General features: G+C 39.5%; 1 protein-coding gene across 6 annotated transcripts in view; it reads left to right on the top strand.

The window, feature by feature from the left end:
* Window positions 1-17,102, top strand: part of LOC124864318 (septin-9-like) — a 111,752-nt gene extending 94,650 nt beyond the window's left edge. For all 6 annotated transcript variants that reach the window (XM_047359062.1, XM_047359063.1, XM_047359066.1 and 3 more), the window contains 9 exons: window positions 6,362-6,571; window positions 8,186-8,314; window positions 8,493-8,574; window positions 8,709-8,846; window positions 10,280-10,397; window positions 10,694-10,789; window positions 11,830-11,926; window positions 12,645-12,696; window positions 15,777-17,102. In XM_047359062.1, the coding sequence (XP_047215018.1) occupies window positions 6,362-6,571; window positions 8,186-8,314; window positions 8,493-8,574; window positions 8,709-8,846; window positions 10,280-10,397; window positions 10,694-10,789; window positions 11,830-11,926; window positions 12,645-12,696; window positions 15,777-15,918 (1,064 nt within the window). In that variant the 3' untranslated portion in view covers window positions 15,919-17,102. The remainder of the gene's footprint in view (window positions 1-6,361; window positions 6,572-8,185; window positions 8,315-8,492; window positions 8,575-8,708; window positions 8,847-10,279; window positions 10,398-10,693; window positions 10,790-11,829; window positions 11,927-12,644; window positions 12,697-15,776) is intronic.
* Window positions 17,103-19,805: the final 2,703 nt, after the last annotated feature.

Raw genomic sequence — 19,805 nt, 5'->3', positions numbered from 1 at the left:
ACATTATGGAAAATAATGAACTTTATCACAATATGCTAATATTTTGAGAAGGACCAGTATATTGAAGAGCCAGTTTTCTGTGTGCTTGTTGAGGGTTTCTGTAACTTTTCGGAGGATTGTGAAGTGAACATAGATGTTTGTTTAAAATGTAGTTGCATCTCGGTTTGGAGGTCTGTAGTTAGTTAGTGAGGAATGCCTAAGGCCCAAAAGTGGAATAAATCACCAACATAACTGTCCACACAGTCTTTCCTCTTTCCTTCCCCCTCCTCTGTTCTAAATCCTTTCCTTTGTCATCCTCCTTTCCCAGACCTTTATCTTTTTCTACCTCAACCCCCAAGAATTAAAGGTCCACTTCCTTTTTGCTTCTTAACTTTATCTCACCCTTATCCCCATACTTTTTTCTTAATGCCCCTCCCTGCTTTTGTTACCCTCTTTTAAAAAAAAATGCTTGGTGGTTGAGCAGACCGCTGGCTGTATTTGCAAAAAACAAAGAAATGTGATACTGCTGAAAGCACACTAAAAGATCTTTTGTGACTCTAATAGAAAACAGCAATGCTGCAAGTCCAATGAGTTCCTCTGTGCTTTCCAGTTGCTGAGATTAAGTGTCTTCTCCTGCACACTGCAAAAAACAGTGTGCAGGAGTTTGGTGTCTCAGGTGAAAGTCTTTGGTTACAGACTTGCCTCTGGAGGTGTGCAACACCCTGAAAAAAAGATATCCGTATCACTTTAGGAATAGAAAAGTTTGTTACTTTAGCCTTAAACATCTCTAACTTTAAATACAATTTACATTTTAGGTAAGACATATTTGTACATTTTATGTGTTAAGATGTTCTTCGCTGTTGTTGTTGCTTTTTATCCATATGTTTAGACTTTGAATAAACATAAGTCAAAGCAGAAAACGAACAAAATTTGGCTACTATGCATGGATTTGTTAGGAATACCAAGGTTTTTAATAGTTAGTTTAAAAGCTGCAAAAATGTTCCATCATAGTATTCCTATGATTTAAGGCCCTTACAATGTCATGTCAAAGAAAATGTCAGACTAAAAGAAGTAGCTATATGAAGAATAGAGCAACCTTTCTGATTTACTGTGCACTTACAGACAGCTGGCTGAAAGACGGATAGGGAACCTATTTCTTGCTGACAAGGCTAATAAATGTTTTTGTTAAGGGGTATTTCCATCCATAAAAAACATATAAAGTCATGGTGTGGAAGCTAAAGAAGCTCCCACCATGCTTGTCAAGGGTATACTGTTTTAAAACTATGGTTGGCAAGTATTAAATAAAAGCAGTAAGGAACCCAGGCAGATACCCTGACAAGTTAACCAGGTAATATTATAATTATATCTGTTGATATTAACAATACTACTTAAGTTACAAAGAGTAGACATCTATAGTGCATAATGAGCACTTGAAAAGATGTTTACCAGGGGTCTTTTATTTATTTTTGCAATATTTTGTGATTAAAATGAATGTTATAGACAATCATAAGTAATATTATCAATGTGACGTTATTTTAACAGCAGTAGGTATCATTGTAGTTTTTTTTAATATATAAGATTTTTGTACTCATCGTCTTCCGCTTTATCCGGAACCGGGTCGTGGCTGCAGACTCACTAGAGACACCCAGACTTTCCTCTCCTCCTTTAGTTCCTCCGGGGGGGGGAGCCTAAGGCGTTCCCAGGCCAGCCGAGCGACATAGTCCCTCAAACGTATTTTGGGCCGTCCCCTAGGCCTCCTCCTGGTGGGACATGCCTGGAACACCTCCCGAGGGAGACATCCAGGCATAAGATTTTTTTTTCAGTTAAATATATAAAGTATTAATTTATTAATCTTGTTATAAATAAGTGGTCAGTCAGTCATTTTCTACCGCTTATTCCACAGTGGGTCGTGGGGGAGCTGGTGCCTATCTCCAGCAGTCTATGGGCGAGAGGCGGGGGTACACCCTGGACAGGTCGCCAATCCATTGCAGGGCAACACACAAACAACCATGAACACACTCATTCATACACCTAAGGGCAATTTAAAGTTACCAATTAACCTAACAGGCAAAGTGGTTCTGTTCTGTAAATAAGTGCATATAGATAAATGAATAGGTATCATAAAAAGTAGAATTTTTATTTAGGGATATCATACTCTGCTGACCATACTGGTCCATGTATACTTAAAGGAAAACTGGAGAAATAAAGTAGCTTTAACTTCAACTGTTTTCACCACTTTGCACCTCTGGGTGACAAACCTGCTCGCATACACACACAACATAAACACGCTTATTTCTACACATAGGCTCAAACACAAGTTACTATTACAGCAACGTGGGCTGTCTACTTAGATGCTGTCTTATTTAATAAAAGTTAGGATTCCATCTTAGGATATCCTTTCTGTAGAGCAAAACCGCCCTGGCACATGTCAGCAACCAGCTTCTATATATGTTATGCTTGAAATGCTGCCCCAGGACACGTGGGAAAAAAATGAAGTAATTGACAGAAGGGAGGAAAAGGACAGAAGCAAACAGAGGTATGAGCAGAAGGGAGGTGCACTGGGGAGGTAGAAGGCAGTGAGATGCAGCAAGTTGCTGACTGTCTGACTGGAACAGGATGGGGAAGTGGTGAAGGAGGTCAAGAGAGTTGCTTTCATAGGTGGGTCTCGATGACACATGGATTCACACAATGAGGTACATTATGAAAGTAAGGCCAAGGTTTAGAGTTTCCACTGATGTGTTATTTTTTGCTGATTTAATTTTTTTTCTTTCATTAATCACTCCAAGGCCATTTCAAAGTGCGTGCCTGTTTCCACCAGCACTGGTACCGATCCATGTCGGTTTAAGTGATTTGGGTGAAGTGGCTCGTTGTCTGGACGTTTTTATGTCGAAGCAGCAGAAACGTTTGCTGGACTCAGTTTCATAAATGTCCATGTACGCGCCTACCTGTCAGGTGTATGATCAAACAAGAAAGGTTCATTGCCAGTACAGTGTTTCAATTCACAAAGCCAAGCATGCACTCTGTAAATGTGTGCATGAGGCAGGCCAGCTGGGAGTGGATCATGTTTCAGCTTCTTTTCCAGTCTCACATTAACAGGACAGATACTGAGGATAGTGGAGGCCTTATGAAGCGTTGCAGCACCACAGAAACGTAGATATAGACACAGCAGTTTAAATCTACAGGTCCTTCTCAAAAAATTAGCATATTGTGATAAAGTTCATTATTTTCTATAATGTAATGATGAAAATTTAACATTCATATATTTTAGATTCATTGCACACTAACTGAAATATTTCAGGTCTTTTATTGTCTTAATACGGATGATTTTGGCATACAGCTCATGAAAACCCAAAATTCCTATCTCACAAAATTAGCATATTTCATCCGACCAATAAAAGAAAAGTGTTTTTAATACAAACAACGTCAACCTTCAAATAATCATGTACAGTTATGCACTCAATACTTGGTTGGGAATCCTTTTGCAGAAATAACTGCTTCAATGCGGCGTGGCATGGAGGCAATCAGCCTGTGGCACTGCTGAGGTCTTATGGAGGCCCAGGATGCTTCGATAGCGGCCTTTAGCTCATCCAGAGTGTTGGGTCTTGAGTCTCTCAACGTTCTCTTCACAATATCCACAGATTCTCTATGGGGTTCAGGTCAGGAGAGTTGGCAGGCCAATTGAGCACAGTGATACCATGGTCAGTAAACCATTTACCAGTGGTTTTGGCACTGTGAGCAGGTGCCAGGTTGTGCTGAAAAATGAAATCTTCATCTCCATAAAGCTTTTCAGCAGATGGAAGCATGAAGTGCTCCAAAATCTCCTGATAGCTAGCTGCATTGACCCTGCCCTTGATAAAACACAGTGGACCAACACCAGCAGCTGACACGGCACCCCAGACCATCACTGACTGTGGGTACTTGACACTGGACTTCTGGCATTTTGGCATTTCCTTCTCCCCAGTCTTCCTCCAGACTCTGGCACCTTGATTTCCGAATGACATGCAGAATTTGCTTTCATCCGAAAAAAGTACTTTGGACCACTGAGCAACAGTCCAGTGCTGCTTCTCTGTAGCCCAGGTCTGGGGAATGCGGCACCTGTAGCCCATTTCCTGCACACGCCTGTGCACGGTGGCTCTGGATGTTTCTACTCCAGACTCAGTCCACTGCTTCTGCAGGTCCCCCAAGGTCTGGAATCGGCCCTTCTCCACAATCTTCCTCAGGGTCCGGTCACCTCTTCTCGTTGTGCAGCGTTTTCTGCCACACTTTTTCCTTCCCACAGACTTCCCACTGAGGTGCCTTGATACAGCACTCTGGGAACAGCCTATTCGTTCAGAGATTTATTTCTGTGTCTTACCCTCTTGCTTGAGGGTGTCAATAGTGGCCTTCTGGACAGCAGTCAGGTCGGCAGTCTTACCCATGATTGGGGTTTTGAGTGATGAACCAGGCTGGGAGTTTTAAAGGCCTCAGGAATCTTTTGCAGGTGTTTAGAGTTAACTCGTTGATTCAGATGATTAGGTTCATAGCTCGTTTAGAGACCCTTTTAATAATATGCTAATTTTGTGAGATAGGAATTTTGGGTTTTCATGAGCTGTATGCCAAAATCATCCGTATTAAGACAATAAAAGACCTGAAATATTTCAGTTAGTGTGCAATGAATCTAAAATATATGAATGTTAAATTTTTATCATGACATTATGGAAAATAATGAACTTTATCACAATATGCTAATATTTTGAGAAGGACCTGTATACTGACAGGTTACACTGTTAGAGAGGTGCAGGCATGTTCTGCATGCTCAGTCTTCAGTATATTGGCTAAACATTAAATAAATAACCTATTAATCCATGCAAGGAAATCAAATGATTCAAAGAGACTGGTACAATGACCTCCCGCCAAGTCTGAAGTACTTCGAAAATAGATCAAATATTTTCTAACAAGTTTCCCTTGAGTAGAGTCAGCCTGCTGGAATGAAGGCTACATCTGTTTAAAATTCACTTTGTTTTAGCAGGGTTGGTGTCGGGGTGGTAAAATCTGTCGGATCGTCACTTTTGGTCCTATATGAAGTATCGTGTGAAATATGAAGAGGATTAGGTTGAAATGTTTTGCAGACATTTAAGATACATAGAGCTTTGGTTTTTCTTGTTTTTTAAGTTATTTCATCATTTTGTTTTTGGACTTTTGATGATTTTTTTTTTTTTTTTGGTTAATTAAATTATTATGAATTGTGGTGCAGATGTTGTCCTCTGGATATGGGTTTGCCTTTTGCATTAATTCAGACTGAACATCTAAAGTAAATTAACTTGCTGACCATACTTGACCTGTTTTCTTATGTTCAGGAAGCCATTACAGGAAGTATCACTGCTGTTTTATGATTTCCTAAAATCAGTCAACTGTTGTCCCTGCTCTTGTGCTCATCCACGCCCATAGAGGCTAAGGAAGGCTGGTGTCTGTCTGTTTATGGTTTTTTTTCACATCAGTTTAGTTTTGTTCTGGCTTTGTTTCCATTAAACTGCAAATGTTGCTCCAAACAACAAAAGAAATCTGTAAATTGGGGCTGAGAAAACAAGAGTTCCAGTTGTTCTGGGAGAATCTGTACCCACTTGCTACATTTTGATGCAGGGAATGATAACATTGCCACCATGCTGGTGGAGCATTGATACATATTAAATTTGTGATGGGGATCCAACAAACCCTGTAAAACTAGCATTTAATAAAATATCTGAGTATTGTAGCTGGGGCTGTACAGACCTGGTTTAGCTTCAGCTCTCAAACTTGAACCCATGTGTCTTTTGTTGATTTAAAGACGACTCCACCTGCATTGATGGCCGTTTTTGTGTTGGATTTTTTGTTTGTGTTGTTAATTGAGACTATGACCTGCCAATCTCAAATTTGTCTAAGTCTGATTGTTGTTCAAGAGCTATACCCGGCAAAATGAAAAAGTTTTTCAGACCATTTATGTGAATGCTGTACTCAAAAGCGTTAGACCTTGAGGCAACTTAACAAGCTTACTTGTTCTGTCTATGTTCTTATTTAATTGTGATGTTGTTTATTACATCCCATGTATGACAGCTGTTTGACCTGCCTGACACTTTACGGTGTGATTTTTTTTTTTTTGTCTTTCTCATACTTCCTCAGATTCTTTGAATTGTTGGCATTCTTGCTATGAGGACGTTTTTGAAAAGAACCTCAGCTGTGAACATCTCTTCCACACTTCCTTATCTTGCTTGCAGTACCGGTTTTGCACATTCTCCGCATTGCCGATAACATTTATTTGACTTCACTCGACCCCTCTTTCCCTCCCATCAAATGCTTAGTTCCTCTGTGATTTCACATTAACAGCAACCAAGTAACCTTTTCCCTCTTTCTCTTTGTGTCAACGCAGGACCAGAGGTGTTCCCCAGCAACAGTAGCAGTGCCATGTCTGAGGCGGTGGTGCCTGACGCTGTGGTACCCCCAGCAGTGGGCAGCCTGTATGGGGAGAAGGCTGGTGGAGCTGTGGTGGACTTCAGCTATGTGGGCATTGATGCCATTCTAGAGCAGATGAGGAGAAAAGCCATGAAGCAGGGCTTCGAACTTAACATCATGGTTGTAGGTAGGGTGTGCATTTTTACACTTAGAGTTTGAGAGCCTTGGTCTTGAAAAACATACATTTTGTAACTCTGCCATGGTTTACTCATCTCTCCTCACATTTTACATCCTCATACATAATGTTAAATCCAAAACATATGTAGCATAATTAAAAATGCCCTTTTTTCTATTTTTACTCTCCTGCCTTCACATCCAGAGATACATCTCTCATAAAAATCCCCTCATTTTTGTTTCCTCCTGTTACACTGAAATGATATTTGTCTCTTTAATCATTCTTGATTCAAAAGAGAGGCGTCAAGCCGATTATAACAAGCAGCCTTCTCTGTTGGAAGCCTAACTCTCATTGAGTCCTGTGATCAGACACCTTTAATTACACACACCTCTGCTGTAACCAGGCCATCATAAAACTCTCTCCAACACTAATGGACGTCTCCTGAGGATGATGTCGCGACAGCTTTGCCATCTCATATGAAAAAAAAAAAAAAGATTGGTTGTGAAGTGATCTTGGGTAAACTAAAACAACCTCAGTTTTAATGTTTTCTTTTGTTTGCTACTGTAAGTCGATGATGAAATACATTCTGTTACACAAATCAGAGCATTTCAGAAATCGCTTACCAAACTGGAAAAGCAGGAAAGAAATGTAATCAGAACAAATATGCAAAAAGAAAATGACACGATCAAAAGAAATACAAAAAAGTACTTCTTACTCTTGAACCACCTATGGTGGTTTTAAAAATATTTAAATTTTCTTGAAGAATGTGGTTTTGTAAGAGGAGACAGACATTGAAATTTGTGGTCAACATACAGAACACTGAGGCAGAAAACGTAACACTTCACATCATTTTGAACGTACCATCCCCGCTGTTAAACATGGTGGTGGCAGCATGAACCTGTGGCGATTATCTTCGGGGAAGTTGTTCATAGTTGATTGGCAGATGGAAGGAGCTAAATGCAAGTCAGTCTTGGAAGAAATACTGTTGCAAAAGACTTAGGACTGGGTCGTTCCAGCAAGACAGGAACCCTAAACACACAACTTAGAGATACAGTGGACATTTATGCACTAGAATGGCCCAGTCAAAGTAAAGAGCTAAAGCCAATTGAAAATCTGTGGCAAATTGTCAAAATGTTTGATTACAGATGCGTTCATGTCTTTTTCTGTGATAGTTGTAAGTTATTACACCCCTTCACACTGTTGGTATTAATACAACCTTTTTGGATGAGCTCCAGCTGTCGGGTTTTAAACATTTGAATGAATCATGTCCTGCTGACGGCCTGTTCAGGTGTTTTAGGTGTGTTTTAGAGGTCATCTCTATAAATCAGAGAAGTTCTTGTTGACTTGACCTGAACTCCAACTGTGAATGATTACTTCTCAAAAGACTACTCCAAGCTCTTCCTAATTACTCAGTTGGCAGGTTAAACAAAGTAATTCTCTTCATCTTGTTTCTGTCCAAATGGAGCACTTTTTGATTCATGTAGTAACAATTGCAGTCTGGTGCCTACCTTAAATGAGTTTCAGACATTCATGGAAAGTTTTATTTTCATTATGAGTTGATTTATAACAGCATTAGAATGCAGCCAATGTTGCTGATTTGTCTAATTTTCTGCTTTTAACTCGCAGGACAGAGTGGCCTTGGAAAGTCGACTCTGATGAACACCCTGTTCAAGTCTAAAGTCAGCCGGAAGTCTGTACTGGGCACAGGCCAGGAGAAGATCCCAAAAACAATTGAAATTAAGTCCATTAGTCATGGTATGGTCTTTCTTTCCTTTTTCTTTTTCTTTTCCTTTTTCTACTTTTCTTTCTGTTTTATTACATACGAACACCTGAAGCTGCTGGGTTTTAGTAAGAAACTCAACTATTTGAATCATGTTGCATGCCTGTGTTTGTATAGCTGGCATTTAGTGGCATTGCTCCCTTTTCTGTGCAGACATTGAGGAGAAAGGAGTGAGAATGAAGTTGACTGTCATTGACACACCAGGATTTGGAGACCAAATTAACAATGAGAACTGGTACAGTTTCTCTGTTACTGCAATCAGCGTGTATTCAGTGACAGTTTAATTAAACCAACATCCTAGAAAAATCTTGTTGCACCTTATTTTCAGTGTTCCCCTTAACTGATTTGTCTCTTTTACCATAAACGTAGCTGGCAGCCCATCATGAAGTTTATTAACGACCAGTATGAAGCGTATCTGCAGGAGGAAATCAACATCAACAGGAAGAAAAGGATTCCAGACTCCAGAGTCCACTGCTGCATATACTTCATACCCCCGACTGGTCACTGGTAATGACAACAACCAAGATTTGTAAAGATATTTAACGCTGTTGCCATTTGTCAGAGTAATCAATAACTTTGACTATAATCATCTGTAAGCATCAATATTTTTAGTGCACGCTAGGAATGGGTTATAAAGATTTAAAATATGAACACAATATTTTTTGATAAGATGTTTATAATTAACAATCACAACCATACTGGATAGTGCTGGATATTTATTGTAAATTACTCTCTTTTTTTTTATAACAACAAACTATACAAAAATAGCCTATCTCTAGTCAACACATTTATTGCAAAAAATTATATTTTATTGAATATTAAATGCAAGTAAAATAGCTTTTTTGGATAAAAAAAAACATTGTTCTTAGACAATCAATTAACCTATAAACTAGGATGATAGAGTAATCATGAAAACAACAACTTCTTAGTGGCAGCCTTAAATATATTAATGTCTGAATGAAAGCAAACTTACATGAGGTGAGATTAATAAAAAAAACAGTTATTGTAAAAAGCATGTTGTCCTGCAAAGCATCACCAGATAGTATAAATAAGTTTTGATTAGGACCGACTTTGTGACAGACTGCTGTTGTTACAGGCTGGAGCTCAGCTGAGAAGTGTCTGCATGCGTTCATCCAGGCTTTTTGTTTATTCTCGGGTTTTAATATATGAAGCTGGGCTTCGTTATGCTTCAGCTTGAACACACACACATGAAGCCCTGTCATTTTACTCCAAATCCAGGCAATATATCCCAGAACATCATTCCACTGCACTGCAAACACAGGCTGCTCTTGCCAATATGCTAAGCTTCTCTCTGGATTTCTTACAAATGCAAACATCTGGCTCTTATCAAACAGCCGAATCTACTCGCTTGTCTCAGCCTGTAGTTCCTGGAGATCAGGGAACTGGGGTTTGCTCACAGAAGGAATTAGCAGGAGGTTTCGCATATTCCAACGTGTCCATCTAGTGATGGATTCAGAACACATTTTCTTTCAGTCTCTGAAATTCTAGCCGAGTATCTTGGTTCTTGGGAAACATCTTGCAACAGCCGGCTCCTTGATGGAGACAGAGTTGTTAAAAGAGTTCACCCTAAAAAGGCTAATGGAAGACACGCAGAAGGGACAACAGAGTGTGTCATGAAAAAGAGTGTGTGTTGCTGAGTGCAAGCTATCACTTTTTGCACTCCTCTCTCTTTTCTGCATGCTTTTGCTTGAGTGCACAAGACTAACTGGCCTTAATCTAAAAATATGCAGATGCTTCCTCAATGCTCAGAGGTCCTGGCTCTTGAATCTCACGAAGCATCCAGTAGAGCAGATGGATGTGAAATAACTTGATCTGGAAGAATAATTGGAGAAAACTGCCCTCTGCTGGTGAAATCTAGTATTGAATTTTTCTGATTACGTTGATGCTCCTAATTTCGCTGTTATTGTCTTCCCTGTCAGTCTGCGGCCTCTTGACGTAGAGTTCATGAGGCGTCTCAGCAAAGTGGTCAACATCGTCCCGGTCATTGCTAAGGCAGATACTCTCACGCTGGAGGAGAGAGACTTCTTCAAAAAGAAGGTACCTTTTGGTTTTTTGCTTTTTTTCAAATGATTACTGACTTTTTTTTTTTTTTTGAAGGATCAGGCATGACTAGATTTTTTTAAAATTATTTATATATTATGGTTAACACATAACTCTAAAACTTTGGTGAAGATTTAATTTATTAGTACTAATGTATGAATAATTTAAGTAAATTTAAGTACATGTGTTGCATATCTGTGTAGAATGAATGAACCTTGTCTCTCTAATTCCCCATTAAATCTGTAGCAGGTTAATGTTGATTCTGTGCATATGTTTGTATGTCTTCTGACCAGATCAGGGAAGAGCTCCGAGCCAATGGGATCGATGTGTACCCTCAGAAGGAATTTGATGAGGATGCAGAGGACAGAATGATTAATGAAAAGATCAGAGTGAGAGCATAGCTTTTCACCTTAAACATGATATATTAAAGTATTCACAGCCCTCGAAATGTTTCACTTTCAGTCACATTACAACCACAAACAACCACAATCTATTTCACTGGGGTTTTATGCTTCAGACCTGCACAAAGCTGCTGAAAATTGTGAAAATTAAGGAAAAGCATACATAGTTTTCAACATTTTTTACAAATAAAATATACAAGTTTGACATGCATTTATTTTTACCCTGCTTTACTCTGATACCTCTAAACAAACTCCAGGGCAACAAGGTGCCTTCAGAGGTCACCTGTAATATAATCTCTCAGTTGTTGTTTGAAGGCCTCAGAGGTTTGTTGGAGAAGATTAGTAAACGAAAAGAATCATGAAGGCCAAGGAACACATCAGACAGGTTATGGAGAAAGTTGTGGAGAGGTTTAAAGCAGGCTTATAGGTTATAAAACAATATCCAAAGCTTTAGGGATGTCACAGATGTTCATCATATTAAAATTAGGAGCAACACAAATGTGAACCTATAAAGACATGGCTGTTCTTCTAAAAGGACAGGCTGGACAAAGAGGAGCATTAGTCATAGAAGTCGCCTTAGTATAAGAAAGCCTTCAGAAGTCTACTGTGGAGTTTGTTACAGACTGTGTATGGGTCACTGCAAACATGGTCAGATGAGACCGAAAAGGAAAATTTAGGCTTGTATGTAAAACGTTACGTGCAGAGGAAAAATCCCACTGCATATTATACAAACAAGCAAAAACAGCCTGGGTTACATTTGAATGGTTTACATGAAAGCATAGTTATTAGTTAGAAAGTGTCGCTGTAACTCCAGACCTAAATCCAAATGAAACTCTTTCAAGGCTTATAAATTACTGTGCAAATTGATTGGGCTATTTGCCAAACCCTCAGTCTCTATATGTGAAAATCTGGTACAGACACACCCCAAAATCTGATAAAGTGAAGAGGTGTGAATACATGTGCAAGGCAGTGGCTGTAGGTGTGACTTTATAATTCCACTGACTGTGGATCTTTGATCCTTGGAGCAGGAGATGATCCCTTTTGCAGTAGTGGGCAGCAATCAGGAGTACCAAGTGAACGGCAGAAGGTTGCTGGGGAGGAAGACCAAGTGGGGCACTATTGAAGGTAAATTTTTCTTACACTTCTATAATTTATGATCATCTATCATCAAAGCAGTACATTTACAGCTTACCTGGAAATTATTTCATTAGGAATAAGACGAAAAGCGAGACACAGTCAAGATATTTGATGCTGTAAAATAATTTCCACTAAATCTTCAGGCTGCTGTTGTCCTACTTCAATCTTTTTGTAGACTGTGACTCTAAAACAGCCATATTACTTTAATGGATGTTTCTTTTTTATATAATTTTATAGAATCGCACAAAAACAACTTGAATAATATAGATAAATAGTATGGTAATAATGTTCCGTCTCAAATCAGTCCATCTGTTTTCATTTCACTGCAGCATTGGGATCAAATATTAAATTATGTTAGCCACTGCAGATAGGAGGCTCTGGTCCTTTTATCAAATATCTCATTAAGGAAGTTTCATTTCCTGCAGCATGCTGCACAGACATACAAGCACATGTCTATTCTCAAGTTTGTCTGCAGTGATTCTTATCTCTTCATATTTACATAGCTGCAGAGATCTGTGCAGTAGCAGAGAGCAGACTGCAACTATGTTGATACTGTAACTATTTCTGTCCGCGCCGCCACCTAGTGGACTGTTTTGAAACTGAGCTTAAAACCTTTCAACAGTCTTTTGATTCCTTTTTAGTTTTATATATTTATTAATTTATTTATTTCAAATGCTGAAGACTTCTTTTTATGTTTCCCATGCAGTGGAGAACATCGCCCACTGTGAGTTTGCCTACTTACGAGACCTTCTTATTAGGTGAGTGGGTTTTGTCCTTTTGTTCAAAGTAATACTGTCAAAAATCTGGAGCTCATTTTATCTTTTGTTTCAAATGTATTGAAAACCATTGATGGCCTCTAGACAAGAGGGAGATTTGCAGGGAAGTGCAATTGCTCAGATAGAGATAACCTTGTAAATCCATGTAAAAATGCTTTTGCATCACATTTCTATTATACCATGTTAATTATAAACATGCACACAGAACTGGTGAACTCTCCCAGCTTTTTTAAGGGGGATTTTAAGGGGAGTTTGTTATTGTCATACACTGTCTGATACACCAAGATAAGAACTGTAACATGTTTCTTTTGTTCCTAAGTCTGATGGACAGATGTTATTAGTGAGAACCCATCTCCATGTACACAAACTCTCTGATATGACATGTTCTACTGTGGAATTTCTTTTATTTGCATGTTTTCCACATTGTACAAATCAAAGGGCTCTACTTATGACAATATCATAACTTTTCTGACTCAGCATATCATCTACAGGTCCTTCTCAAAATATTAGCATATTGTGATAAAGTTCATTATTTTCCATAATGTAATGATGAAAATTTAACATTCATATATTTTAGATTCATTGCACACTAACTGAAATATTTCAGGTCTTTTATTGTCTTAATACGGATGATTTTGGCATACAGCTCATGAAAACCCAAAATTCCTATCTCACAAAATTAGCATATTTCATCCGACCAATAAAAGAAAAGTGTTTTTAATACAAAAAACGTCAACCTTCAAATAATCATGTACAGTTATGCACTCAATACTTGGTCGGGAATCCTTTGGCAGAAATGACTGCTTCAATGCGGCGTGGCATGGAGGCAATCAGCCTGTGGCACTGCTGAGGTCTTATGGAGGCCCAGGATGCTTCGATAGCGGCCTTTAGCTCATCCAGAGTGTTGGGTCTTGAGTCTCTCAACGTTCTCTTCACAATATCCCACAGATTCTCTATGGGGTTCAGGTCAGGAGAGTTGGCAGGCCAATTGAGCACAGTGATACCATGGTCAGTAAACCATTTACCAGTGGTTTTGGCACTGTGAGCAGGTGCCAGGTCGTGCTGAAAAATGAAATCTTCATCTCCATAAAGCTTTTCAGCAGATGGAAGCATGAAGTGCTCCAAAATCTCCTGATAGCTAGCTGCATTGACCCTGCCCTTGATAAAACACAGTGGACCAACACCAGCAGCTGACACGGCACCCCAGACCATCACTGACTGTGGGTACTTGACACTGGACTTCTGGCATTTTGGCATTTCCTTCTCCCCAGTCTTCCTCCAGACTCTGGCACCTTGATTTCCGAATGACATGCAGAATTTGCTTTCATCCGAAAAAAGTACTTTGGACCACTGAGCAACAGTCCAGTGCTGCTTCTCTGTAGCCCAGGTCAGGCACTTCTGCCGCTGTTTCTGGTTCAAAAGTGGCTTGACCTGGGGAATGCGGCACCTGTAGCCCATTTCCTGCACACGCCTGTGCACGGTGGCTCTGGATGTTTCTACTCCAGACTCAGTCCACTGCTTCCTCAGGTCCCCCAAGGTCTGGAATTGGCCCTTCTCCACAATCTTCCTCTGGGTCCGGTCACCTCTTCTCGTTGTGCAGCGTTTTCTGCCACACTTTTTCCTTCCCACAGACTTCCCACTGAGGTGCCTTGATACAGCACTCTGGGAACAGCCTATTCGTTCAGAAATTTCTTTCTGTGTCTCTCCCTCTTGCTTGAGGGTGTCAATAGTGGCCTTCTGGACAGCAGTCAGGTCGGCAGTCTTACCCATGATTGGGGTTTTGAGTGATGAACCAGGCTGGGAGTTTTAAAGGCCTCAGGAATCTTTTGCAGGTGTTTAGAGTTAACTCGTTGATTCAGATGATTAGGTTCATAGCTCGTTTAGAGACCCTTTTAATGATATGCTAATTTTGTGAGATAGGAATTTTGGGTTTTCATGAGCTGTATGCCAAAATCATCCGTATTAAGACAATAAAAGACCTGAAATATTTCAGTTAGTGTGCAATGAATCTAAAATATATGAATGTTAAATTTTTATCATGACATTATGGAAAATAATGAACTTTATCACAATATGCTAATATTTTGAGAAGGACCTGTACATGTTCTCATTTGTAAAACTCCCCTCCCCTAACTCCAGTTAAACACATCCAAAAACCTGAAGTGTTTGGGTTTGGTCTTTTTCAAATATTGTGTGTTTTCATTTTATTCAGATGTAGCTTTGGATGCCTTGGGTTTCAAAGACTGCAGGCAACCAGACCCACCTACGTCTTGACTAGACAACTTGGAAGAAAATGAAATAAAAATAGTAGTTTGCAACATGATTTTGTCTGAATATTTTCAGAGAACTAAGTTGTAGATTTTTATCAAATATCTTTAAATTCATATCTGCAAAAATATGTAAAATTGGAGAAAAACAATTAAATATGAAGTTTGCTTATTCTTAAAAAAACATAGGATGTCCATGTTGGGGTTCAATGTTCAGTACCAACCCAGATCTGATTCAGACACTTTATGAACAGTTAGTTTACCGGTCTTGTTACAATAAGTAGGTGGATAAATGGATACAGAAATAACTGGACTGATCCATAGGCTGACGACATAGCGGGGAGGAAGGCCACGAGGTTCACAGCTCACATTAGGAAGAGTGAAGAATCAGAAGATACTGGGATAGATGGATTAAAGTGTTTTGTTCCCATTTGTATAAAAAAGGCAAAAACAAAACAACACCACAAAACAATAAGTAACCCTCCACACTACACCTTGCACTTGCTGAGTGAAATTACTGCCTACGTACAGTATGGTGTTTTCAACATCTGGCTCACAATTTGATTAAAAATGTGACAAAAATATTTCCAAAACACTTATCTTTATCCAAGTTCATACTTTTTTTAATGTTTGTTTTAGTTATTCTTGTTAACTTGTGTTTTGTGTTGAAAATAATTCAGTGGGATAACCACTTCCTATCATCAATGTTTAATATGGTGGAAGCAGCAGGAATTAATCTGAAAAATTGTGAATTTCTTCTTATTTTGTGTTTGCATGTGTCTCTGTTTCGTTCAGGACCCACATGCAGAACATTAAGGACATCACCAGCAGCATCCACTACGAAATGTATCGCGTGAGGCGCCTCAATGAGAACAACACTGCGGTGGCTCATGCCAACGGCATCCCCGAACATCACCTGACCACCCGCGAGATGTAGGCGCCACCTGTCCTCGCCTGCAGAGTTATGCATGAGATATGAGACTTTGATGGTCCCTCCAATACATGCCTCCACTCTAGCCCCAATCTCACAGGTGGGGTAAAAACTCCACAGCTTGCCACAGGGACATCTGCTAATTAAAGGACTCTTTGTCAATTTATTGCCTTATCTCTTAAACCTTATCTTTATTGGTGACAAAACAGAGAAGAAAGTGTTCTGCCTTCAAGCAGCTTTGGTTTTATATCTCCTCTCCTCTTACAAATTTTTTGCCGTAGATATTTTTTGGTGCCAAAATGTTTTTCATCTACCAAACTGATCGGATTTGCTTTAATCAGTTAAACAAGTTTGACGTTTTGTTTCCATGTTAGAAACTTGTGTTGCATTAGAAGCACAGTGTGATGTCTTGAATGACACAAACACTAATATGCATGAAAACTGGCGAAGATCGAGTTTTAATGTTTAAAAACGACATGATTAGAGCATGTTGGAAGAGGGTGGGGTAGTTCATTCCCAACACGTTTGACATGCAAGCAGCCAAAACTGTAAGTTCGCTTAAAGGTTACCAAAAATAAACACATGATGTGCCTGAGGTTTTATCTTTTTGTGCATCACAACCTGTGTTTTGTTTTGCTTTGATTGTTCTACGTTCATATCCTGTTAAATATTACCGTCAACTCTTTTTAAACGTCAGCGTTATTTAGTAGAAATATGTTAAAGAGTGATTTAACATGGAAAAGGTATTTATGCACGTTGTAAAATGTGAACATTTTTTATGACTTTGTCTTCCACGTATTCAAAAATGTCAACACAAACGTGCTCATACGTTCCAGCTTTTCCTGCCTTTTTGGGTCCTCCTCAGTGCCTTATTTATTGGAGGATGATTTGTGAGCTTGTCAACTGAAACTGGAAAGAGAAGCAGATTTTTGGTTCCACCTAAAATTACATTTAAACATCTTTTAGTCCTCGTGTCGTTTATTTTCCATTGACCAGACCACTTTTTGTTCTGTTGACTATGATGTACCAAGAATCTTTCTCTTTCATGCATATCTAATGTCCTTCTGTCGCTGTCATGCTCTGTCTTGTATATTCCACTGTGTTTCGATACATTTTTTTGTACTTGTATTATTAACAAAGTTTCCTTTATCTTATTTTAAAGAAATAAAGATCGAAGTTTTAAATATTTACTCTGGGTTGCTCTATATCATGTCTGGAGTCCTGTTTAGCTGTTATTCTCTCTAGTTCATCTCAGTGAGGAAGTGGGGGCTTTATTCAGATGAAAAGACCACGTTTTAGATCCTTTTCTGCCACACTGGATCCCCACAGCATTTAATCGCAGGTGTAATTTACTCACTCGAGCACTTACATTGTCTTTAAGTCCTTCCTTGATTTCCTTCTGGGATCAATATGGCTCTCTACATGGTCAGTGCATAGCTGATTGACACTAATTACTTGAGGGCATGAGTTCCTCAGTAGGTGAGGTGTGTAGAAAGGAGTTGTAAGCTCCACAGTAGACACCACACCTCAGGGTACGTAAGGATGTGCAGACGTAAGCATCATGAAGAACTGGGGCTGTAGAATCTAAAAAGGCTGCAAATTATGCTCCAATTTCTGTTGTTACTAGTTTTGGTGTACTGATTCGAAAGCAACATAATTTTCTGAGGAATTCAACCTGACTGGAGTCAAACTAAATTGTCTTAAATGTTTGTGAAACGTGCAATTTTCAAAATGGTGACTCAGATCATCGCTCCTCGAAATGACATCATATCCATGGTTTCATTGAGCGCACACCCATGACACCCCCACTTTTTGCAAACTTAACATCCCCCCACCCCCACTCACCCATGTCATATTTTGAAATCTCCTCTTTCTTCATTTTTTTTTTTGTGCCTCCTCCTGTCCTTCTGAGAACAAACTGCAAGAGAAGCAGGTGCAACTCGGCTCTGCACCAACTGGGACTAGCCGCCTCTCCTGAGTGTCAGCCAGCAGTCGTCTCGTTGGCAGCCACCCAGCGCTTCGCCACCTGATTTAATGACGTTCATTAATGAGGTGCATGCCTTATGGGTACTAATGAAGTTGGCATCTCCAAGACAGACACAGTTTGTTTAACCCAGGCTGTGCACATGTGGAGTTGTTTTTCAGGGTTTTATTTAAGGCTGGATATACAATGCCTTGAGAAAGTTTCTCACGTTTTGTCAAATCACAACCACAAACATGAATAGACAAGGGTAGACGCCTTTCAGTTATTCAAATAAAGTGTTGGCATATATCTGTATCCAGCTCCCTTCATTCTGTCACCTTTTAAATAAAATCTAGTGCCACTAACTCCCTTTAAAAATCACCTTGAATGGTGTCCACTTGTCCTTAATTGGATCTTAAATTCAGGTGTTCTGTGAAGGCCTCAGCTAGTTTTTGGAGGACATTAGTGGACATACAGAATCATAAAGACCTAGGAGCACAACAGACAGAACAGGGATAAAGTTAATACTAAGCTATGGCACAGGTGCCAAGCTATTAAAACACGGCGGCTGTCTACCTAAACTGATGGAGATCGTTAATCAGAAAAGCAGCCAAGATGCCCATGGTAACTTTAGAGGAGCTGCCAAGATCCACAGCTCACCTTTGCACTTTTGAGTTGTTTAGTGTGTATGTATATATCTATATGTATATATATATATATATATATATATATATATAGGGGTCATGATAAACTGCAAAACACATACAGCACACACACACACATACTGTATATATTAATGTATGTATGTATGTACTGTATGTGTTTTGCAGTTCATCATGACCCCTGTAGAGAGCAGCAAACATCTGGAAGAAGCTGCTCTGCTCAGACGACCATTTTTATGCCCAGATACAAACCGCTATGTGTGGCTGAACAATTTCAGCTGCACATCACCCTGAACACACCATCACTCCAGTGATACATGGCAGCATCATGCTGTGGGGTTGCTTTTCTTCAGTAACAGCAGGGAAGATGGATGACGTTTTTATACAAGGCCTGAAAGAAAACCTGCTATAGACAGAAGATTTAAGAGTCAGGTGAAGTTTTACCTTCAGACAGGACCATAAACAATAGCTGGAGCTATTCTGGAAAGATGAATGAGCATAACCTTTAGTTCCTTTGTGCAAAGCTGAATCATAATCCAAAAGATTTGCAGCTGTAGTTGCAGTAAAGGGTGGTTCTGCAAAGTATTGACCCAGGATGATAAATACAAATGCTCACTACTATTACGGATTTGTATTCATTCAAACAAATTAAAGGATCTTTAATTAGCTTTTTTTTTTTTCCAAACACCAGTATTAGTTTGAGTGCATCATAATGCATAGCACCCCATTGCCAAATCTTGTTAATGAGTCTTCCCATCTTATCTGCATAGAGCTAACATGCTACCAATTAACATCTGTTTGTACGATGAGCATCACATTATGTTTTTTTTATATAATTAGCCTGATTGGAAAATCACTTGAATTATTTCTCTCTAAGAAGCCCTGTTGGTGTTTTGCATGTATTTGCATATCTGCTGCTGTCTCCTACTGCATGGACATAAGGTGGTGTTGCCCTCTTTTGTCTCATCCCTCCCCAGTCTGCTGCTTCTCCTCTCCTTTGTTGGCTCCTTCTCCAGCCGAACCCCCTCCTCCCGCCGCTGCCTCACTCTCTCCGAACTCCGTTTCTTGTCTTGCTCCTGGCTTTTTGCCAGCCTCTCAGACATGCGTTGGGGAAGAGGCTGCAACCGTAAGCAAATCATCCGACTTTATGGAGATCAGCCTCCGTGTTAATTAAAAGTCAGCTGCAGATTCAATTAGCTGTCTGAAAGAGAGGGTTGAAATTGGTTTTCTTAGATGAGTAGATTTGAAAGAGAAATTCCTATAAAAGA

This window comes from Girardinichthys multiradiatus, chromosome Y (genome assembly GCF_021462225.1).
Source record: "Girardinichthys multiradiatus isolate DD_20200921_A chromosome Y, DD_fGirMul_XY1, whole genome shotgun sequence".
NCBI lineage: Eukaryota > Metazoa > Chordata > Actinopteri > Cyprinodontiformes > Goodeidae > Girardinichthys > Girardinichthys multiradiatus.
Note: the sequence above shows the minus strand (reverse complement) of the source record. Positions and strands in the feature narration are given on the sequence as shown.